Genomic DNA, 23,272 nt, shown 5'->3' with positions numbered 1-23,272 from the left:
TATTTTTTTTGTCTTTTCTTTTTTTGGTACTGGGGATCGAACCCAGGACGTTGCACTTGCTAGGTAAGAGCTTTGCCGCTGAGCTACATCCCATCCCTTCTAGCATTATTTTTAATGATATAGACACAAGCCATTTCCTCTCTCCAAAATGTTAATGAGGAACACTATATCAGTAACAGTGCTCAAAGCCATGCTGTCTCCCAATTTATTTTACATCTTGTCAATGGCTGAACTCTGGGCCTGGGTGCTGTCCCTCAGCTCTTCAGCTCAAGGCTAGCGCTCTACCACTTGAGCCACAGCACCACTTCTGGCTTTTTTCTGTTTTTGTGGTGCTGAAGAATCAAACCCAGGGCCTCATACACATATGGCAAGTACTCTACCACTGAGCCTCCTTCCCAGCCTCTGGCTTTAACATTTTCAAGTCTTACTATCTGAAACCCTATGAGTTTTATTTTACTCCTTGTGCTCCATGAACCCCCACAGTTCTGCTAACTTAAGCATTACTACAATTTCTTTTCTAGTTAGACTTCTATGAAACAAGGTTTGATACTTCACATCTCAATCCAAGCCAGCCTCCTACTATAACCATGTCCTCACTGGGTTCTAATTCTTTAGAACAATGGCTGTCAAACACTTTCTCGGGCTGGGAAGGTGGCTCGGCGGTAGAGTGCTTGCCTTGCATGCATGAGGCCCTGGGTTCGATTCCTCAGCACCACATACGCAAAAAGAAAAAAAGCCAGAAGTGGCTCTGTGGCTCAAGTTGTAGAGCGCCAGCCTTGAGCTGAAGAGCTGATGATGGACAGCGTCCAGGCCCAGAGTTCAGGCCCCACGACCAGACCCAAAAACAAAAACAAAAGATTTCATGATTTCCCCCTCAAAAGCAGTGTAACACAGTATATGTACTTGGAATATGCTAAAGGTTACTAATCGTTTTTCCATAAAATAACTGCTCTTGTCATTCTTTTCCTTTCTGGCATTAAACAAAAACAAAAACAAAAAACAAAGCAGGCACCAGTGGCTCACACCTATAATCTCAGCTATTCAGGTGGCTGAGATCTTAGGATCATAGGTCAAAGCCACCCTGGACAGGAAAGTTCATGAGACTTTTATCAACAAGCTGGAAGTGAAGCTTTGTTTCAAGTATAGACCACCAGCCTTGAGCAAAAAAGCTAAGGGACAGTATCACCTAACAAAAAAATTTCAGGGGCTGGAGGAGTAACTCCCAGTAGTACAGCACCTGATTAACAAGCCAGAAGTCTTAAGCTGAAGCCCAGCCACCCTAACACTCCTGAAAAAAACTTTCAATTAGGGCTAAGAGTGTAGTTTAGTGGTAGAGCATTTGCCTAGTTGTGTTTGTTCCCAGGAAACTGAGCCAGATGCTGGTGGCTCAAGCCTGTAATCCTATCTACTCAGGAGGCTGAGATATGAAGATCGAAGTTCAGAGCCAGCCCAGGCAGGAAATTCCATGAGACTCTTATCTTCAGCCAGTCCTGGCTATTTTGGGCCAGCTCCTTTTGATCAAGACTAGCACTCTACCACTTAAGCCACGGTGCCACTTCTGGCTTTTTCTGTGATTACAGATAAGGGTCTCATGGACTTTCCTGCCCAGGCTGCCTTCAAACCATGATCCTCAGATCTCAACTTCAGGATTATAGGTATGGGCCACAAGCGCCTCGTGGATCTTTTTTTTAAGCCTGACCACCAGGTAACTGAGATTGAGATCTTAGGATTAATGTTCAGGAAAATCCATGATACTCTTTTTTTCTCTATTTTTATTTTTTTATTGTGAAAATACCGAACCATTACAATTACATGGGCAACAAGCATTGTTGCCTTTGTTTCCCCTTCCCATCCCTTCCCATACTCCCCCCGCCCCATGATACTCATCTCCAGTTAACCACAAAAAAGCAAGAAGTGGCGCTGTGGCTCAAATGGTAGAGCCTTGAGCAAAAGCAGCTCAGGGAGAATGTCCAGGCCCTGAGTTCAAGCCCCAGGACCAGGAAAAAAAAAAAAAAACTCTCTTGCGTTAAATAGCAGTAATATAATGTCTAATGTCACATAGGGTGAATTTGGTAAAAAATGTATTCAGAGCAATGTCTAGTGGGTAGGATATCTTCATAATTTATTTTTCTTTATACCCTTACTGTATACCCATCCTATATTAGACAATAGGTATAGCTATGCACTTATACACTGTCCTGGTTCTATTATAAGAAGAAAATACATTTCTCTGAAATGACAATTTGTAAAGCATCCCAAAAGAAAAGACTGTGGCTGGGCGCTGGTGACTCACGCCTGTAATCCTAGCTACTCAGGAGGCTGAGATCTGAGAATCACGGTTCAAAGCCAGCCTGGGCAAGGAAAGTCCGTGAGACTCATCTCTAACAAACCACTAGAAAACTGGAAGTGGTGCTGTGGCTCTAGCAGTAGAGTGCTCGCCTTGAGCTGAAGAGTGTTCACGCCCAGAGTTCAAGCCCCACAACAGACAAAAAAAAAGAAAACAGACTGTGATAGGAAGATCAATATGACTAGAAGAACTAGGTTGTCTCCCAAAGTTACAGTACTTAATCCAAGTCCAGAATGATTAGGAGCCATGATCCAATAGAGTTCTTGCTTAGCTTACTTTTCACTCAAGTCTGGTGCTCTACCACTTACCATATGTATACTTCTGGCTTTTTGTTGGTTATTTGGAGACAAGAGTTTCAGGCCAATTTCAAACCATACTACTCAGTTCTCAGCCTTCTGAGTAGCTAGGATTATAGGCATGAGCCCTTCAGTGACTGAATAACCCATTATCTTTATTTATTATTATTATTACTACTACTTTGGCCAGTCCTGGGATTTGAACTCAGGACCTCGGCATTCTACCTGAGTTTCTTTTGTTCAAGGCTAGCACCTTACCATTTGAGCCACAGCGCTACTTCTGGCTTTTTTTATGTGGACCTAAGGAATCGAACCAAGGGCTTCATGCATGCTAGGCAAGCACTCTACCATTAAGCTACATTTTCAGCCCCCCATTATAAGTTAATAATGAATGGATATTTGTTTCTGATTATTACAAATAAACCTATTAAAGGCCAGGCGCCAGTGGCTCAAGCCTGTAATCCTATTCAGGAGGCTGAGATCTGAGGATCAGAGTTCAAAGCCAGCCCAGACCAGAAAGTCTGTGAGACTCTTATCTCCAGTAAACCACCAGAACAACCGGAAGTGGCACTGTGGCTCAAGTGGTAGGGCACTTGCCTTGAGCTGAAGAGCTGAGGGGCAGCACTCAGGCCCAGAGTTCAAGCCCCACGACCGACAAAAACAAAACAGACAAAAATAAACCTACTCAGAAAAAAATTTCTCCCACCTTACAAAGCCTTCCAATATTTGTCAAATTAAATGCCAATTCCAGGATACTGGACACACCCATACTCCACAGACTCCTTAGTACCTACCTCAGGTCATTCTTGAGCTCCACGACCACATCCTTGCCCACCAAGGACTTGAAAAACGAGTAGAAGAGCTAGTGGGCAAAGTGGGGAAATGATTACTTGGAAGAGGACATGGTAGGGAGGAGTGTTCCCCTGCCAACATTTTCAAATACTGCTACGTGCATCCCCCACTACATCTCAGGTAGTTCTCCAAACTTTCCAGCAGCTGGACGAAAGGAGGCTGAGATCTGAGGGTTTCAGTTCGAAGCTAGCCTTGAGCAAAAAAAAAACCTCAGGGACAGTGCCCAGGCTGAGTTCAAACCTCAGACCCAGCGTGTATACATATACACACAAACACACACACACACACACACACCCCAAAATTTCCCAGCAAAGGCTCGGTTAATAAAGATGAGGCTGAGGCGCATAGGAGTCTGCACACCTTACGGAGCTGCTCATTTAAAGCTCCTGAGACACTACCCTGCACCCCTGAGACCCCGGGCCGGATCTCTCCACCATGGTCCTCCCGGGTCCCTCCCCATGCTGGCAGTGAATTGCAGGGGTCCCAGGAGCACCGGCGAAGCCTGGCCTCCCCCAGGGAAACGCTCCTCCGGGGCTGGCTTTCCCATCTCCTGCGGTCCCCACAGACTTTCGGATTTTTTTTTGTTTTTCCCTGTTAGGGGATTCAAAAAACAAAGCCAGCTGCTTCCAGAAGCGTGTTCAAAGAACTCCAGCCCAAAGGGACAAAATCACTCTCCGGGCCCGCCGCTAACAGTCCGAACCGCCCGAGCCCCGACCGGCGCTCCCGCGTGACGTCACCGTACCCACCATGGTGCTGGCGCCGCGCGCTGTGGGCCGGACCGGGAAGAAGAGATCTGAGCGCCACGGGCCGGACACCGGCTGGCAACCCGCGCAGGAGCCCGCGCGTGGGGCGGGGCGGGATTACGCAGGCGCAAAGGGAGAACCACGGAAAACTCCGAGTAATGACGGAGAGCGCGCCAAGATTTGTAGGCCGGGAGAATAGAGCCGAATGGCCGGTGGAGCCCGGGGAAGGGGCGGAGCTTCCTGTCTTCGGACTTCCGGGGGTGGCGGTAAGGACTCGCTGCGCACGCGCGAGCCAGAGCGCCTCTGCTCGGAGGTTTGTATTTTCATTGTGCCTTGCGCAGTGGGATTTGCTAGCAACACCTCACTCGCTCCCTTTCACGTTTGTGAAAAGCTCGTAAGGACTGTACTCTAAAATGTGTTGGGAAAGGTCTGGGAACGTGGCTCAGTGGTAGAGTGCTCGCCTAGCATGCACAAAACCCTGGGTTCGATTCCTCCGCACCACATACACAGAAAAAGCCAGAAGTGGAGCCGTGGCTCAAGTGGTAGAGCCCTAGCTTTGAGCAAAAGAAGCTCAGGGACAGTGCCCAGGCACTGAGTTCAAGCCCCAGGACTAGCAAAAAATAAAATTAAAATGTGTTGGGAAGTCACATACCAATGGCTCACACCTGTAATCGTAACTACTCAGGAGGCTGAGAACTGAGGATTACGATTTGAAGCCAGCCTAGGCAGGAAAGCCGGTGAAACTATCTTCAATTACTGAAAAGCTGGAAGTGGAGCTGGGGCTAAAGTGGAGAGCTCCAGTCATGAGCTGTAAAAGCTCAGTGCCCTAGCCCTGAGTTCAAGCCCCAGTATGGTCGGACACACACGGGAAATTGAGGTAGGGTCCTCCAAATTTTTGTCAGAGGTTCTCAGTATTCTCCCAGCTTCTGTTGTGTTTTTGTTCTGGTTCTAGAAACTGAAGCCAAGGCCTTATCCATGCTAAGCAAATTTGCTAAGCTACACACCCATATCCCCAGCCTACTTTTGTAAAAAGGATGAAAACTAAAATAGTCTGTGCATCAGGGATAGCAATAACCCATCCTAATATTTCACTTCCAAATCTTACCCCTTTTCAGAAAGCTGAAAAATATGCAGTTGCATTCACTTCCAAACTCATGTTCCTCAGTCTTTGAAAAATAGGTGAAATTGTAACAGATATTTAAAAACTGCTTTTGCTGGGAGCTGGAGATGTAGCTTAGTGGTAGAACATTTGCAAATATATAGAAACAGACCTATGTCACTCATTTCTCATCTTGCCAAAAGTACTCATTTCTCAGGAGTTTGTTTGAATTTGTAGAAAAAAATACTTTCTGCATGTGAACTATATAATAATGGATTAAATACTTTCTGCATGTGAACTATATAATAATGGATTCTTTTTTTTTTTTTTTTGCCAGTCATGGTGCCTGAACTCTGGGCCTGGGCAATGTCCCTCAGCTCTTCAGCTCAAGGCTGGTGCTCTACAGCTTTTTCTGCTTATGTGGTGCTGAGGAATCGAACCCAGGGCCCCATGCATGCAAGGCAAGCACTCTACCACTGAGCCACCTTCCCAGCCCCTATAATAATGGATTCTTGAGTGCATAGACAGTGGATCCACAGTATCTACTCTCAGATCCCATCTATAAAAAACAGGACAAGCAGCACTTGCTCCCATCCCCCAGCTAAACCCAAAGTACTTGGATCAGCCTATAATGTATATTAGCAGTAATCATAGTTAGCAACCATTCCATTTGGACTAAAGATGCCTGAGGAGCAAATATTATTTTGTTTGAAACAACAAGCTCATGAAACTCCAAGTACTTTGCCCTTACCAGTTTAATAATTCCCAGTGAGCTCACAGAGAACACATGCTGTCTATGAATTCTCTGTCTCCTTACTTTCCAAGGTATACTCATAGCCTAAAGATACCAGAAGTAATTTCCTTTGGGAACACATTTACTGAGTGACAAATAACCATCCTCACAGCAAGGAGAAAGTCGGGGTGGCTGGAAATAAATAACAGACATTCAAATTCTTCAAGTGGTTCAAAGAGATGCCTAGTTTTTCTAAAAGTTCATTTCAGAGTCACAGTCACAGATATTGGCATATGAGAAGATGGTATATGAAACTCCTCCATCAAAACTCAAAAGGGATGGTAATTGAAGTTCAGTCAATTGAAGAACCATAACAATGTCTGAAGATGAGGGTATAAATTTCACTTCGAGACACCCTAGCATTCTCCAGTTCCAGACAAGGTTAATCTACTTCTTCAATGGTAGGGCCAGAAGCAGCCCTTCCAGGTGTATACCCTGTCCCACAGGTAGGTCCAGTGCATCCTCCCTGGTAGAGTTTTGTGATGATGGGGTTACACAACTGCTCCAATTCCTTTCTCTTATGATCAAATTCATCTTTCTCAGCTAGTTGATTGGCTTCCAGCCAGGAAAGGACCTCATTGCATTTTTCCAGTATTTTCTTTTTATCAGAATCACTAATCTTTCCCTTCAAACCTTCGTCACTCACAGCACTCTTCATGTTGAAAGCATAGGATTCTAAGGCATTTTTTGCAGCGATTTTGTCCCTTTGGATCTCATCTTCAGCTTTATATTTTTCTGCATCCAGAACCATACGTTCAATCTCCTCCTTGCTCAGGCGGCCCTTGTCATTGGTAATGGTGATCTTGTTAGCCTTCCCGGTGCTCTTGTCCATGGCTGTGACATTGAGAATACCATTGGCATCGATGTCAAACGTCACCTCGATCTGAGGAACTCCCCTGGGTGCAGGAGGTATTCCAGTCAGGTCAAAGCGTCCCAACAGGTTGTTGTCCCTTGTCATCGCTCTCTCGCCCTCATATACCTGGATCAATACCCCAGGCTGGTTGTCTGAGTATGTGGTGAAGATCTGAGTCTGTTTAGTGGGGATGGTGGAGTTGCGCTTGATCAAGATAGTCATCACACCCCCAGCTGTCTCCAATCCCAGGGAGAGGGGAGCTACGTCCAGCAAAAGCAGATCCTGCACCTTCTCAGACTTGTCACCCATCAAAATAGCTGCCTGGACTGCAGCTCCATAGGCTACTGCTTCATCCGGGTTGATACTCTTGTTGAGATCACGGCCATTAAAATACTCCTGAAGTAGTCTCTGTACCTTCGGGATGCGGGTGGAGCCCCCTACTAAAACAATATCGTGGATTTTAGACTTATCCATCTTGGCATCCCGAAGAGATTTTTCCACAGGCTCCAGGGTACCCCTAAACAAATCTGCACACAACTCTTCAAAACGAGCCCTAGTGATGGATGTGTAGAAGTCAATGCCTTCATAAAGTGAGTCAATTTCCAGGTTGGCCTGGGTGCTGGATGACAGAGTCCTCTTGGCCCTCTCACAGGCAGTGCGCAGCCGCCTCACAGCCCGCTTGTTCTGGCTGATGTCCTTCTTATGCTTCCTCTTAAATTCCTCCACAAAGTGGCTCACAAGTCTGTTATCAAAGTCCTCCCCACCCAAGTGGGTGTCCCCAGCTGTAGCCTTTACCTCAAAAATCCCATCGTCTATAGTCAGGATGGATACATCAAAGGTGCCTCCACCCAGATCAAAGATGAGGACATGTCGCTCCCCCTGTCCACCTTTATCTAAACCATAGGCAATGGCAGCTGCAGTGGGTTCATTGATGATTCTTAGCACATTGAGGCCTGCGATCACACCTGCATCCTTGGTGGCCTGGCGTTGAGAGTCATTGAAATAGGCTGGCACGGTGATCACGGCATTGGTGACAGTGTGGCCCAAAAAAGCCTCTGCAGTCTCTTTCATCTTGGTCAGTACCATTGAAGAGATCTCCTCAGGGTAGAAAGCTTTCTTCTCCCCTTTATAAGACACCATCACTTTGGGCTTCCCTCCTTCATTGATCACTTGAAATGGCCAAAGTTTCATATCTGACTGTACAACAGGATCGTTAAATTTTCTGCCAATCAGACGTTTGGCATCAAAGACAGTATTCTGCGGGTTCATGGCTACCTGGTTCTTAGCCGCATCTCCAATGAGCCGCTCGGTGTCGGTGAAGGCCACGTAGCTGGGGGTGGTGCGGTTGCCCTGGTCGTTGGCGATGATCTCCACCTTGCCATGCTGGAACACCCCCACACAGGAATAGGTGGTACCCAGGTCGATGCCGATGGCTGTACCCTTAGCAGCAGCCATGGTTTTCCTAGGCCTGTAGACAAAAAGTGACATAATTTTGCAGAGGACTTCTTTAATTTTATTTACTAGGTAGCAAATTGTTTTTATTATAAGCTACCTATTGATTATTCTGTTTTTGTAAAAAAAAACACAAGTATAAGAATAATAAACATATCTGGGGGGGAGGGGGGAGGCTGGGAAGGGATGTGAAGGGTAAACAAAAGGAGGAGGCTGCAATGCTTGGTAAGAAATGTACGCATTATCCTGCCCATGTAATTGTAACCCCTCTGTACAGTATCTTCACAAATAAAATTAAAAAAAAATAAAAAAATAAACATATCTAAGACTCACTAGCACTTATAAGAGGGGAAAATGCCCGAAGCGGAGAACCTGTAGATGTGTTCTTTTTTCTGTCTTTCTCTCTCTCTCTTTCTCTTTCTCTCTCTCTTTCCTTTTTTCTTTTTTCTTGTTTTTTTTTGCTGGTACTGGGAATTGAACTCAGGGCTTGTTTGTCTTGTTTGACTTTTGTTTGGCTCTTTAACTCATGGCTACCACTTAAGCCACATCTCCCATCTCCACTTTTGGCTTTTTGCTGGTTAAACAGAGGTAAGAGTCTCACTGCTGGGTCCAGGTGACTCACACAATCCAAGCTACTCAGAAAGTTGAGATCTCTGAACCAAGATTTGAAGCCAGCCTGGTGAGGAAAGACCATGAGACTCCTATCTTCAATTAACCATCAAAAAAGTAGGAAGTGATTCGAGTATGCCTGTAATCTTAGGTACTCAGGAGGCTGAGATCTAAGGATCACAGTTTGAAGCCAGCCTGGGCAGGAAAGTCCATGAGACTTTTATCTCCAATTATCCACCAGAAAACCAAAAGTGAGCTGTGACTCAAAGTAGTAGAGCATTAACCTTGAATAGAAAAGTTCATGAGCAGCACCCAGGCCCTGATTTTAAGCCAAAATACTGACAAAAAAAGTGGGAAGTGGAGCTGTGACTCAAGTGGTAGAGCACTAGCCTTGAACAAAAAAAGCTCAGTGTCAAAACCCTGAATTCAAGTTGTTGTTTTAATGTCTTACAGCTCACAGACTTTTCTGTCTGTGCTGACTTCAAACCATGAGCCTCAGATCTCAGCCTCCTGAGTAGGTAAGATTACAGGTGTGAGCCATTGCAAATGTTTTCTTTTCTTTTCTTTTTTCATGGTGGGGTTTGAACTCTGGGCCTGGGCGCTGTTCCTAAGCTCTACAATTCAAGATGAACACTCTACTACTTGAGCCACAGCACCACTTCAGTTTTCTGGAGGTTAATTGGAGATAAGAGTCTCACAGACTTTCCGGCCTGCACTGGCTTTGAACTATGATCTTCAGATCTCAGCCTCCTGAGTACCTAAGATTACAGGCATGAGCCATTAGCACCTGGTTTTGCATTTGTTTTTATTTATTTATTTATTGCCAGTTGTGGGGCTTGAAGCCTGGGCACTGTCCCTCAGCTCTTCAGCTCAAGGCTGAAGCACCATTTTCGGCTTTTTCTGCTTATGTGGTGCTGAGGAATCAAACCCAAGGCCTCATGCATGCAAGGCAAGCACTCTACCGCTGAGCCACCTTCCCAGCCCCCAAATGTTTTCTTTATACTTAATTTCTGAGCTTCATCTAGAGATCCATATTTTGGCACCTCTTACAGAGAAAGGTTAAAGATTGTTGCATAAGAAGTCATAACAACTTTAACCTCTATCTGATAAATAGCTTAGACATTCTAGTTTGCCAAACTAGAAAAATCACCAAAATAAATACTGTCAAATACCTCCTCCCAGCCAACGTAATAGTCCTTATTCCCTGAAATTACCTTTATAATTGATTTGCTTTTATTGTAGTTTGTGTTTTCCCACAGTGTAAAACCTAAGACACGTATGTAGTTCTCCAGATGTAAGTATAGAAGTTTACTTCAAGATAAACCGCAGTTAGCCAGGTGCCGGTGGCTCACATCTGTAATCCTAGCTACCCAGGAGGCTGAGATCTGAGGATCACGGTTCAAAGCCAGCCAGGGAAAGGAAAGTCTGTGAGACTCTCATCTGCAATAAACCACTAGAAAACCGGAGGTGGCGCTGTGGCTCAAGCGGTAGAGTGCTTGCCTGGAGCTGAAGAGCTGAGGGACAGCGCCCAAGTCCAGAATTCAAGCCCCACGACCGACCCCCCCCCCAAAAAAAAGACAAACCATGGTTGCTATTGTGTTTCCTTTATATTACTGTAATGTCCACTGATGCCATGCAGTTGGACAGGCTAAGTGGCAGCACAAAGCAACTGTGGGATTTTCCATGGCTAGACTTGCTTTCTGTTCAACCAAACGTGGCCCCATAGACAAGAATGAATGTGCTAAATAAATGGTTATCTCAGCCTAATTGATTAGAAGTTGCAGAACTATGTCAAAGGAATTTTTTAGACAGGATCTTGATATGTTATCCAGGCTGGGTTGTTGGGTTCTAACTGGGGGTCCTCTTGCTTCAGCCTGTCAAGTGGCTAGCATTACAGCATGTCTTACCCCCTTTCTCCAACAGAATCCCTTTCTTCACCATTAATTAAAAAGAATTTTGCTTTTGAGACAAATCTATGGATTTGATTACTCATAAAAGTGGAATTTTATGTGTGCTTTTGTGGTCTGGCTTATTTTACTTTGAATAAATGTCCTCAATTTTCATTCATGTAGCCATACTATAACATATATTGGAATATCCATTCCCTTTGTGTGTGTGTGTATGTGTGTGTGCGCGCGCACGCACCTGCGTGCGTGCACATGTGTGCACGCACACACACATGTGCTAATATTGTGACTTGAAGTAAGGGGCCTCACACTCTCATTGTTCATACTTGGCACTCTACCACTTGAGCCATGCCTCTAGTCCAATATTTTGCTGGTCAGTTGAAGATGAAGCCCTGAGGATTTTTTCTGCCCAGGCTGGCTTTGAATTGTGCAAGATTTGTTTATGAGTAGTTAGGATTCCAGGCATGAGCCACTAACCAGGCTGGAACTTCAGTGCTAAGGCTGCATAATGTTCAGACCATCTTTTTGGGGTTTGGGTTTTTTTGTTGTTGTTGGTGGTGGTGGTAGTGGTGATGGTCCTGGGACTTGAACTTGGGGCCTGGAAACTGTCCCTGAGCTTTTTTGCTCATGGCTAGCACTCTATCATTTTGAGTCACAGATCCACTTGATTTTCTTGTGGTTAGAGATAAAAGTCTCACGGATTTTCCTGCCCCAGCTGGTTCCAACAGTGATCCTCAGTTCTCAGCCTCCTAGGTAGCTAAGACTACAGGCCTGAGCCACCAACACTGGGTTTTTGTGTATATGTGTGTCTGTGCTTGTGTGTGTGTGTGTGTGTGTGTGTGTGTGTGTGTGAGGGGGGGGTGGTCATAGGGCTTGAACTCAAGGCCTGCGCACTGTCCTTGAACTTTTTTACTCAAAGCTGGTGCTTTACCACTTGAACCAAGCTCTCCATCAGGCTCTTTGGTGGTTAATTAGAGATGAAGGTTGTATGGACTTCCTACCAGGAATGGCTTCAAACCAGGCTTCAAACCACTACCGTATAGTTTTTTATTATAAATTCATCTCTGCATGGACATTCAGATTGTGTCCATCTTTCAGGTATTGGAAATGAAACCAATAATGTGGGTGTACAAATACAGTGAGATTTTTCTTTTATGGCAAAGTGATTGTTACACTGCATTGACACCAGTACTCTCAGCTACTCAAAGGAGATAGAAGGAAACTTGGTATATATTCTCAATTTCTTTCTTTTTTTTTTTTGGTTGGTCTTGGGGCTTGAACTGTGGGCTTGGGCACTGTCCCTGAGCTTCTTTTGCTCAAGGCTAGCACTGTACCACTCGAGCCACAGCCCCACTTCCAGCTTTTCTGTGATTTATTTGGAGATAAGAATCTCACAGACTTTCCTGCCAGGGCTGTCTTTGAACTATGATCCTCAGATCTCAGCCTCCTGAGTAGCTGGAATTACAGGTGTGAGCCACCAGTGCTGGGTTAACTGTCCTGTTTCTGTGTCTGTATTTTATCTTTTGTGGTATCATACTTGTCTCCTGCTAAGATTAGTTTGTGTTATGGACCACATTAACTTCCACTTGTGTTTTTCTGCCTTCCTTCCTTGCTCTCCTTGTATGAATCCATAGGATATAATTCAATCCACTCTGAAGATGATTGCTAGCAACCCAATTAAACACAAGATTTCTTTTCCTTTTAAATTTATTTATTTATTTATTCATTTATGCTGTGCAAGCATTTGAAAACAGTTGCCCATGGCTCATTATAATCCTAACTACACATGAGGCTGAGTTCTGAGGATTGGACCCAGCCTGGGAAACAAGTCAGGGAAATGCTTATCTCCAATTAACTATTAAAAAGGTAGAACAGGAGGTAGGTCAAGTAGTAGACAAACAAGGATCTGAGTTCAAGCCTAGGTCTGGCACAGAGAAAGAGGGGGGGGAGGGAAGAAGGAAGGAAGGAAGGTAGGAAGGAGGGAGGGAGGGAGGGAAAGGAAGAGAAAAAGACAAAGCCAGGCAAGTGGCTTGCTCCTGTAATCACAGCTACTCAGGAGGCTGAGATCTGAGGATCACAGTTCAAAGCCAGCCTGGGAAGGCAAGTCTGTGAAACTCATCTCCAATAAACTACAAACAAAAACAAAAACAAACAAAAAACCCACCAGAAGTAGTGCTGTTGCAGTAGAGGGTTTGCCTTGAGCAAAAGAAGATCAGAGAGAGCTCCCATAAAGGGAAGACAAGATCTCTTTAAGAAGGTTAATTTGGGGGCTGGGAAGGTGGCTCAGTGGTAGAGCGCTTGCCTTGCATGCCTGAGGCCCTGGGTTCCATTCCTCAGCACCACATAAGCAAAAAACAAAGAAAAAGAAAAAAGCCAGAAGTGGCGCTGTGGTGCAAGTGGTAAAGCACTAGCCTTGAGCTGAAGAGCTGAGGGACAGCGCCCAGGCCCAGAGTTCAAGCCCCACAACCGGACCCAAAAAAAAAAAAAAAGAAGAAGAAGAAGGTTAATTTGATCTTGGATTCATTATGTAGCTGTTAGGAAATGGAGTCATGTCTGTTAGGAAAGATTTAGCAGACCAAAGGAGAGAAAGAAGGTAGAGACCTCAGCAGACCAGAACAAGCTTTAATAATTGCTGCAGAAGGACTTCAATGTAACACTGAGCAGCACAGGAGAAACAAAGAACTGGGAAGGAAGGGGGTCTGAAGCTTCAGTACAATTTGTCAAGAAAACATGTGGAGTTAGCGTCAATAGTAGCAGTCACAGACATTATAAGGAACATTTAGGATTCAGATCAAAAGGCCATATTGCCATCTACTGAGGCTGAAAAGAAAGGCTTAAATTTAGAGAATGTGTGGGTGGGGGGGGAGGGGGTAATAAGGATTTTCCCAAGAACTGTTCCAGGAAGAGTTTCAGATAAGGGGAGGGGGAGGGAGCTCTGTGGGCTGTGGGAGCAACATTGGGAATACACACACACACACACACATATAATATATATATATATATATATATATATATATATTATATGTGTGGGGGGGGGGCTTAGTGGTAGACCTCAGTACCACATACACAGAAAAAGCCGAAGTGGCACTGTGGCTCACGTGGTAGAGTGCTAGCCTTGAGCAAGAGAAGCTCAGAAACAGTGCCCTGAGTTGGCAAAAAACAAAACGGAAATTTCCCATCAGTTGGGCCACCAGACCCATCTATTTGTGTGTGTGTGTGTGTGTCTGTGTGTCTGTGTGTGTGTGTGTGTCAGTCCTGGAGCTTGAACTCAGGGCCTGGGTGTTGCCCGTGAGCTTTTGTGCTCATGGCTAGTCTATACCACTTGAGCCACAGCTCGAATCTCAAGCTTTTCTGGTGTTTAATTAGAGGTAAGAGTCCCAGGGGAATTTCAGTCCCTGAGATGGCTTTGAAATGACATCCTCAGATCTTAGCCCCTGAATAACTAGAATTTCAGGCATTAGCCACCGAGATTGGGCACTGGGCTTTGTCCTTCCAACAGCATAGCGAAGAAAGGTCTTAAGCTCTCCCCTGCGCCCCTACCTCAGTTCCTAAACTATGTCCACACGGTTTTCCTGGCTCCCTTTACCTTGGCTAGACACTACTCCTACATCAAAATTAAAACAAAGGGAAGTTTCCGGCATTTTCCCAAAAAGGACATACTGGGTCATATTTCTAGATACCGATTCCATTTCAATCAGCGTACCCGCCACTCACCTGTTTTCACGCCGCCTGCGCTCCAGTTTGGAAACCTTGGGGTTACAGAACCACCGAAACGACCAAACTGCTCAGCCGGTGTTCCCCCACCCCCCACCCCGCCCTGCCCTGCCAACTTTGAGTGGGCTCCAGTCTTGGTTCACTGAATCCTAAATTAGCCCGTGAGGTCAGGGACCGCGGGCCATTGTAACGCGAAGAAAGGGGGCGGTGTCACCAGACACGCCCTGAACCGGTGGGTCCCCCGCGACCCCACCCGAGGGTTCTTCCCCCGATCCGACCAGCCCACCCCCGTACAGATCCCAGCTAATCCCCGTACCCCTGAACCCTAGCCAGACCTTTCCTCTCAAAACTATGGGGCAGAACCAATCATTTGCCTGAAGGGAAACAAACCCTTCTCGCCACACCCCTCCGCTCCTCCCACCGCCACACCCCCTACTACGGGATCTCTTGTTTCCAGAGAACTCTAGAGGCCTCTGGAGAGTTCGGCCCGGGGGAACCCCCTGGAAGATTCCAGGCCCGACTGACTCACCAGAATCCCGGATTGGCCTAGGAGGGAGCAGGCGGGGCTCCTCCGGGACATAAAACCAGAGCTGGCGTTCGGCTACCCATTGCGAGCTCCAGCCAGCCACTGGGAGCAGCTTTTCCCGACGCTATTCCGAAGCAGAGCCAAGAGCCGCGTCCTCACTCGATCCAGTCCCAAACCGAAGCGGAGCATCCCGCGCAGATCCGGTCCCAACCCAAGAGCATCCCGCGCACCGACTCGAAGCAGAGCCTGAGCGCGCAGCCCCCCCCGAGATGGCGCAGAGCACGGCGATCGGCATCGACCTGGGCACCACCTACTCGTGCGTGGGGGTGTTCCAGCACGGCAAGGTGGAGATCATCGCCAACGACCAGGGCAACCGCACCACCCCCAGCTACGTGGCCTTCACCGACACCGAGCGGCTGATCGGAGACGCCGCCAAGAACCAGGTGGCGCTGAACCCGCAGAACACGGTGTTCGACGCCAAGCGGCTGATCGGCCGCAAGTTCGCCGACGCGGTGGTGCAGGCCGACATGAAGCACTGGCCCTTCCAGGTGATCGGCGAGGGCGACAAGCCCAAGGTGCGCGTGAGCTACAAGGGCGAGACCAAGACGTTCTTCCCGGAGGAGATCTCGTCCATGGTGCTGACCAAGATGAAGGAGACGGCCGAGGCCTACCTGGGGCACCCGGTGAGCAACGCGGTGATCACGGTGCCCGCCTACTTTAACGACTCGCAGCGGCAGGCCACCAAGGACGCGGGCGTGATCGCGGGGCTCAACGTGCTGCGGATCATCAACGAGCCCACGGCGGCCGCCATCGCCTATGGGCTGGACCGCACCGGCGGGCGCGGCGGCGGGCGCGGCGGCGAGCGCAACGTGCTCATCTTCGACCTGGGCGGCGGCACGTTCGACGTGTCGGTCCTGACCATCGACGATGGCATCTTCGAGGTGAAGGCCACGGCGGGCGACACGCACCTGGGCGGCGAGGACTTCGACAACCGGCTGGTGAGCCACCTGGTGGAGGAGTTCAAGAGGAAGCACAAGAAGGACTTGAGCCAGAACAAGCGCGCCCTGCGGCGGCTGCGCACGGCCTGCGAGAGGGCCAAGAGGACCCTGTCGTCCAGCACGCAGGCCAGCCTGGAGATCGACTCGCTGTTCGAGGGCATCGACTTCTACACGTCGGTGACGCGGGCGCGCTTCGAGGAGCTGTGCGCCGACCTGTTCCGCGGCACGCTGGAGCCCGTGGAGAAGGCGCTGCGCGACGCCAAGCTGGACAAGGCGCAGATCCACGACGTGGTGCTGGTGGGCGGCTCCACGCGTATCCCCAAGGTGCAGAAGCTGCTGCAGGACTTCTTCCACGGGCGCGACCTCAACAAGAGCATCAACCCCGACGAGGCGGTGGCCTACGGGGCGGCCGTGCAGGCGGCCATCCTGATGGGCGACAAGTCGGAGAAGGTGCAGGACCTGCTGCTGCTGGACGTGGCGCCGCTGTCGCTGGGGCTGGAGACGGCGGGCGGCGTGATGACGCCGCTCATCAAGCGCAACTCCACCATCCCCACCAAGCAGACGCAGATCTTCACCACCTACTCGGACAACCAGCCCGGGGTGCTGATCCAGGTGTTCGAGGGCGAGAGGGCCATGACGCGGGACAACAACCTGCTGGGGCGCTTCGAGCTCAGCGGCATCCCGCCGGCGCCACGCGGTGTGCCCCAGATCGAGGTGACCTTCGACATCGACGCCAACGGCATCCTGCACGTCACGGCCACCGACAAGAGCACCGGCAAGGCCAACACCATCACCATCACCAACGACAAGGGCCGCCTCAGCAAGGACGACATCGAGCGCATGGTGCAGGAGGCCGAGAGGTACAAGGCCGAGGACCAGGTGCAGCGCGAGCGCGTGGCCGCCAGGAACGCGCTGGAGTCCTATGCCTTCCAGGTGAAGAGCGCCGTGGATGAGCCGGGCCTGCAGGGCAAGATCGCCCAGGCCGACAAGAGCAAGGTGCTGGACAAGTGCCACGAGGTGCTCTCCTGGCTGGACGCCAACACCCTGGCCGACAAGGACGAGTTGGAGCACAAGAGGAAGGAGCTGGAGCAGGTGTGTAGCCCCATTCTCAGCGGGCTTCACCAGCAGGGTGCGGGCGGCCCCGGGGGGTCTGGCTCTGGCTCTGGTTCTGGGCCCACCATCGAGGAGGTGGATTAGAGCTGCTTCTTTCCTCCCATCTTGTCGTCTATGGGACAGACTCTTGGGACCTTGGGAACCTTGGGACTCTTGGGAACCTTGTCATGCCTTAGGTTACCCAATTTGTCCCTACTTCTTGAGTTTATTCTAATGCTGTTATAACCCAGTAGCAATAGTTAACTTATATGTTTGTATTATAACCAGTGTAATCTCTACCCATAGTGTGTTATAATTTGCTATAAAAATAAAATATTAAATATTTTTGAAAGTCGTAGCTTTATCAGCAGATTGTTCCAGGGTTCCTGTGGCACTGGCTGCACTGTCCTTTCTTAGAGAGGTAGAGATCCTCTCTTCCGAGTTTGTGTTGGGAATAGTGGAGAGTCAAGACTTTTATTTTTCATTTTCTTTCTTTCCTTCCTCCCTTTCTTCCTCCCTTCCTTCCTTCCTTCCTTCCTTCCTTTCTTTCTTTCTTTCTTTCCTTCCTTTCTTTTTTTTGGTAAAGGCGATGTACATAGGGGTTACAGTTACATAAGTAAGGTCAGGAGCCCATTTTTTTAAATCAGTGTTACTCCATCACTGATTTTCTCCCATTAATGCCTCACTATCCTTCCCCCAAGTTGTAAAGTTCATTTCCAGCACAGTGTCTACTGAGTATCACTGTTGCATTGGCTCACCCTCAGTCCCACTAACTCTGTGACTCTCCTTTTCTTCCCCAAATCAGATAAACTTATATACAAGACAAAGAGTACTGAAATAAAAACAGTGACAACAGGGAATAAACCAAAGGAAGATAAAAGAGAATTTAAAAAAAAAAAAAGAGGGGCTGGGAAGGTGGCTCAGTAGTAGAGCGCTTGCCTTGCATGCCTGAGGCCCTGGGTTCGATTCCTCAGCACCACATAAGCAAAAAGAAAAAAGCTGGAAGTGGTGCTCTGGCTCAAGTGGTAGAGCGCTAGCCTTGAGCTGAAGAGCTGAGGAACAATACCCAGGCCCAGAGTTCAGGCCCCACGGACCCCCCCCCAAAAAAAAAAGAGTTAGGCACTACTGGTGGCCCATGCCTATAATCCCAGCTACTCAGCCGGGCGCTGGTGGCTCACGCCTGTAATCCTAGCTACTCAAGAGGCTGAGATCTGAGGATCGAGGTTCAAAGCCAGCCCAGGCAGGAGAGACCGTGAGACTCCTATCTCCAATAAACCACCAGAAAACCGGAAGTGGCGCTGTAGCTCAAGTGGTAGAGCGCTAGCCTTGAGCTGAAGAGCTGAAGGACAGCGCCCAGGCCCAGAGTTCAAGCCCCACGGCCGACCAAAAGAAATAAAAAAAAATAATAATAAAATAATCCCAGCTACTCAAGAGGCTGAGATCTGAGGATTGTAGTTCAAAGCCAGCCCAGGCAGGAAAGTCTGTGAGACTCTTACCTCAAATAAACCACTAGGGGCTAGGAAGTTGGCTCAGTGGGAGATCACTTGCCTTGCATGCCTGAAGCCCTGGGTTCGATTCCTCAGCACCACATAAGCCAAAAGAAAAAAACCGAGAGTGGTGCTGTGGCTCAAGTGGTAGAGCGCTAGCATTGAGCTGAAGAACTGAGGGACAGCGCCCAGGCCCAGAGTTCAGGCCCCACGACCGGACACCCCCGCCCCCCGCCCCCCGCAAAAAAAAAATCAAATAAACCACTAGAAAACCAGAAGTGGCGCTGTGGCTCAAACTGTAGAGCGTTTGCCTTGAGCTGAAGAGTGCAAGGACAGTGACTAAGCCCAGAGTTCAAACCCCATGACCAACCAAAAAAAAAAAAAGATATAACTACAAACAGTACACAAAAAATATTAAAGGAAAAACTTGTTTCCAATGCTTCCATCAGAAAGATGACATTGTCCCATCTGTAAGGAAATGGAAAGACTTGGAAAAAATTGTATTAACTGAAGCAAGCCAGACCTAAAGAAACATAGGCTGGGGGCTGGGAAGGTGGCTCAGTGGTAGAGCGCTTGCCTTGCATGCCTGAGGCCCTGGGTTCCATTCCTCAGCACCACATAAGCAAAACGAAAAAGCCGGAAGTGACGCTATGGCTCAAGAGGTAGAGCGCTAGCCTTGAGCTGAAGAGCTGAGGGACAGCGCCCAGGCCCAGAGTTCAGGCCCCACAACTGGACCCAAAAAAAAAAAAGAAAGAAAGAAAAAAAAGAAACATAGGCTGCAAGGTTTTCCTCATTTGCAATAACCAGAATATGTCTAGGATATTCGTAGCAGAGGACCACAACAGCTCCATAGCTATGTGCCTATGCATATATAAAATGATGATTAGCAAAATGAGCTCCAGGAAATGGAAACAAGACTTTGTTTTCTAAGTTGAAGTTAATGTTTTTGGCTGAACTGCTGGACTTGCTGTTCTAGTTTTTAAATATGGAGGTGTGTTTATACTGTTACCTGTTGTCCCACTTTCTTTTTTCTTATATTGAACTCATCAATTTTTATTGGTTATTTGAAAATAAACTTAAGTAATTTGATAGCTTGTGTGACTAATTTCTTTTTTGCCAGTCCTAGGGCTTGAACTCAGGGCCTGGTCACTGTTCCTGAGCTTCTTTTGCTCAAGGCTAGCGCTCTACCACTTGAGCCATAGCACCACTTCCAACTTTTCCTGTTTATGTGATACTGAGGAATCAAACCCATGGCTTCATGCATGCTAGGTAAACACTCTCCCAGCCCTTGTGTGGCTCTTTATTAATGTCAGAAAGATATATGTAACTTGCCTTACAGTGTATAAAACAGTGTTATTTTGTCCTGGTAGAAGTGGTAGACTGGAGAGCTAAGGCTATGTTGCATTGTGGACCATTTGAGTTAGGGAAATTCTATTGCTTGAGTAAAAATAAAAAGCCATGCTGTGGTATAGTATAGTCAGTGGTAGAGCACAGGCCTTTGTGTGTGTGTGTGTGTGTGTGTGTGTGTGTGTGTTTTCTTCTTGTAGTTGTTGGTCATGGGGCTTGAACTGTGTGCCTGGACGCTGTCCCTCAGCTCTTCAGCTCAAGGCTAGCACTCTACCACTGGAGCCACAGAGCCACTTCCAGTTTTCTGGTGGTTAATTGGAGATAAAAGTCTCAGGGACTTTCCTAGCCTGGCTGAGTTATGAACTGCAATCCTCAGATCTCAGCCTCCTGAGTAGCTAGGATTACAGGCGAGAGCCACCAGCACCCAGCTTTTTGTTGTTGTTGTTTGTTTGTTTGTTTTGAACAAACAAAATGCCTTGCTGCAATAGTGGGTCCAGACAAAGTTAGACATACACCTCGCAGAATGGCCTCAAGGTGATGAGCATATGGAACCATGTAATGTGGCTTCAAAAGAGGTGGGAGTTTAGGGGTGTTTCCTGCACAAATGAGAAACGGTGAGCAGATAATAGCACAGCTCTTCTCAAACTACGTACGTGTGCCTTAACTACTATGATCCCTAGTTGTCTTCTTTTACTTTCATACTTATTTTTTGAACTTAGGGCTTTGCAGGTTAGGCCTTTAGCCACAAAGTCACATGCAACTCTGGGATGGAACCCAGAGCCTTGAGCATTTTAATTCTACCCCTGAGCTGCACCCTCAGCTCCAAGTTCTTACCCATTTTTTACATGTGTGTGCTGGGCTTGAGTCTTGAACTTAGAGCCTGAGCACTGTCCCTGAGTCCCTGCGCTGCTTTCCCCGCCCCCAGCTCAATCTACCTTGAGCCACAGTTCCACTTCTGTCTTTTTTGGGGGTAGTTAATTTGGAGGTAAGAGTCTCAAGGACTTGGCTGGCTTTGAACCTTGTTACTCAGATCTTAGTCCCCTGAGTAGTCAGAATTACAGGCAGGAGCCACCAGGGCCCAGCTCCAAGTGTGTGTGTGTGTGTGTGTGTGTGTGTGTGTGTGTGTACCAAGTGTGTGTGTGTGCGCCAAGTGTGTGTGTGTGTGTGAGTGTGCTGGTACTGGGGCTTGAACTTAGGTCCTAGCTGCCCTCTCTCAGCTTTTTCACTCAGGGCTAGCATTCTATCACTTGAGTCACAGGTTATAGTGCAATGCATGACACTTTGGGCTTTTTTTTTCTTCTGGTTAATTGGATTTTTTCTTTTTTTTTGGTTGGTTGTAGGGCTTGAACTCTGGGCCTGGGAACTGTCCCTCAGCTCTTCAGCTCAAGGCTAATGCTCTACCACTTGAGCCATAGCGCTACTTCCTCTTCTGGTTGGAGGTAAGAGTCTCATGGAATTTCCTGTCCAGGCTAGCTATGAACCATGATCCTCAGCTCTCAACCTACTGAGTAGCTAGGATTGCAGGCATGAGCCACTGATGTCCAGCTGAGCCCAGGTGGTTGGGCCACTCTCCGGTGACAGGATAAAGTGTATCTGAAAACAAAATAAAGAAGCTCAAGGATAGTGCCCAGACCCTAAGTTCAATCTCCAGGACTGTTACAAAAAAAAGAAAGAAAGAGAGAGAAAAGAAAGAAAGAAAGAGAGAGAGAAAGAAAGAAAGACAGGAAAGAAAGAAAGGAAAGAAAGAAGAAAGGAAGAAAAAGGGAGGGAGGGAAAGAGGGAGGGAGGAAGGAAGGAAGGAAGGAAGGAGGAAGCCTTAGCTGAGCATCAGGGGCTCAATCCTGTAATCACAGCTACATAGACTGAGATGAGAATCTTAGTTCAAAGTCAGCCAAATCCATGAGACTTATTATGTTCAATTAACCAGCAAAAAGTCAGAAGTGGAGGTGTAACGCAAGTGATAGAAATGCCACCCTTGAGCAAAAATACCAAATGAGAGTACAAGGCCTTGGGTTGAATTGAAGCCCCAGTTCCATCCCCCCTCCCTCCAAAATTCTTTTTTTTTTTTTGGGGGGGGGAGGTCTGGTCATGGGGCCTGAGCTCTGGGCCTGGGTACTGTTCCTCAGCTCTTCAGCTCAAGGCTAGCACTCTACCACTTGAGCCACAGTGCCACTTCTGGCTTTTTTCTTTTTGCTTATGTGGGGCTGAGGAATTGAACCCAGGGCCTCATGCATGCAAGGCAAGCACTCTACTACTGAGCCACCTTCCCAGCCCCAATGGGGCCATTCTTTTTCTTTTTCTTTTTTTTTGGGTCCAGTCGTGGGCCTGAACTCTGAGCCTGGGCGCTGTCCCTCAGCTCTTCAGCTCAAGGCTAGCACTCTACCACGTGAGCCACAGTGCCACTTCTGGCTTTTTTCTTTTTGCTTATATGGGGCTGAGGAATCGAACCCAGGGCCTCATGCATGCAAGGCAAGTGCTCTACCACTGAGCCACCTTCCCAGCTCCTCCAAAATTCTTAAGGCGGAAATAAGAAGTGCAACTGCCTTCAATTCTCACCCTACTGACTTCTCCCCCAGTATCCCCTAACCTGATCCACCTGACTCTCTCCTAAGGTGTCCAGTGCAGTTCAGCCGGCCCTCCAGGCCTTGCTTTTCCTATGTCTAAATGGACATAAGGACTCCTACAGCCTGCCATGCAAAATGCATCCACTTACCTCTGCCAGATCCAGAATGAAAGGAGAGGGTACCACCTTGGGGAGAAGACCAGGGCCACCAGGTATGGTTGGAGAGGAGGCCAGAAACTCAGAATCACTCTTTTATCTCCTCTAAATGCTCTACAGGGACAAGGTGGTGGCAGAAGCCAGAGGACTCACTCCTCTTCCAGGCCATCAGCCACCTGATTCGGCCCAGCTAGTGCTCAGTGCCCACTTACCTCTGGTGATGGAGACTTCTCTCTCCTCTGCCACCCAATTTGTCTAGTTGAGTAGCAGCAAAGTCACCGAACCTTCCAATGTTTCTGTCTGAGCTCTGTGTAGTGACGCACACCTGTGGACCCAGCATTGGAAGGTGAAAGCAAGAGGGTCCTGACTTCAAAGCCAGCCTGGGCTCATAGCTAGGACTTCCATCTTTCAAAACAAAACAAAATAGAAGAGAGAAAC

The 23,272-nt window shown here is 47.8% G+C and overlaps 3 protein-coding genes across 3 annotated transcripts in view; 1 reads left to right on the top strand and 2 right to left on the bottom strand.

The window, feature by feature from the left end:
• The window catches only part of Lsm2 (LSM2 U6 small nuclear RNA and mRNA degradation associated), an 8,523-nt gene extending 4,057 nt beyond the window's left edge, over positions 1 to 4,466 (bottom strand). Inside the window, exons 1-2 of the mRNA XM_013034974.1 lie at positions 4,242 to 4,466; positions 3,438 to 3,505 (exon numbers count right to left, since the gene is read on the bottom strand). Of these exons, the coding sequence (XP_012890428.1) occupies positions 3,438 to 3,505; positions 4,242 to 4,244 (71 nt within the window). The 5' untranslated portion in view covers positions 4,245 to 4,466. The remainder of the gene's footprint in view (positions 1 to 3,437; positions 3,506 to 4,241) is intronic.
• Positions 4,467 to 6,074: 1,608 nt separating this feature from the next.
• On the bottom strand, positions 6,075 to 8,447 carry LOC105999850 (heat shock 70 kDa protein 1-like). Its single transcript, XM_013034982.1, has one exon. The coding sequence runs from the start codon at positions 8,436 to 8,438 to the stop codon at positions 6,513 to 6,515; it is 1,926 nt and encodes a 641-aa protein (XP_012890436.1). The 5' UTR covers positions 8,439 to 8,447; the 3' UTR covers positions 6,075 to 6,512.
• A 6,933-nt stretch (positions 8,448 to 15,380) lies between these two features.
• LOC105999841 (heat shock 70 kDa protein 1B) lies at positions 15,381 to 17,430 on the top strand. The gene has a single exon (XM_013034971.1). It carries the CDS (start codon positions 15,461 to 15,463, stop codon positions 17,384 to 17,386), a length of 1,926 nt encoding a protein of 641 aa, XP_012890425.1. The 5' UTR covers positions 15,381 to 15,460; the 3' UTR covers positions 17,387 to 17,430.
• The last annotated feature ends 5,842 nt before the right edge of the window (positions 17,431 to 23,272 follow it).

Source organism: Dipodomys ordii, unplaced genomic scaffold (assembly GCF_000151885.1).
Source record: "Dipodomys ordii isolate 6190 unplaced genomic scaffold, Dord_2.0 Scaffold202, whole genome shotgun sequence".
In the NCBI taxonomy this organism is placed as follows: Eukaryota; Metazoa; Chordata; class Mammalia; order Rodentia; family Heteromyidae; genus Dipodomys; species Dipodomys ordii.
Note: the sequence above shows the minus strand (reverse complement) of the source record. Positions and strands in the feature narration are given on the sequence as shown.

Coding starts and splice junctions, on each gene's coding strand:
- LOC105999850 (XM_013034982.1), bottom strand. CDS start 8,438: ATGGCTGCTGCTAAGGGTACAGCCATCGGCATCGACCTGGGTACCACC.
- LOC105999841 (XM_013034971.1), top strand. CDS start 15,461: ATGGCGCAGAGCACGGCGATCGGCATCGACCTGGGCACCACCTACTCG.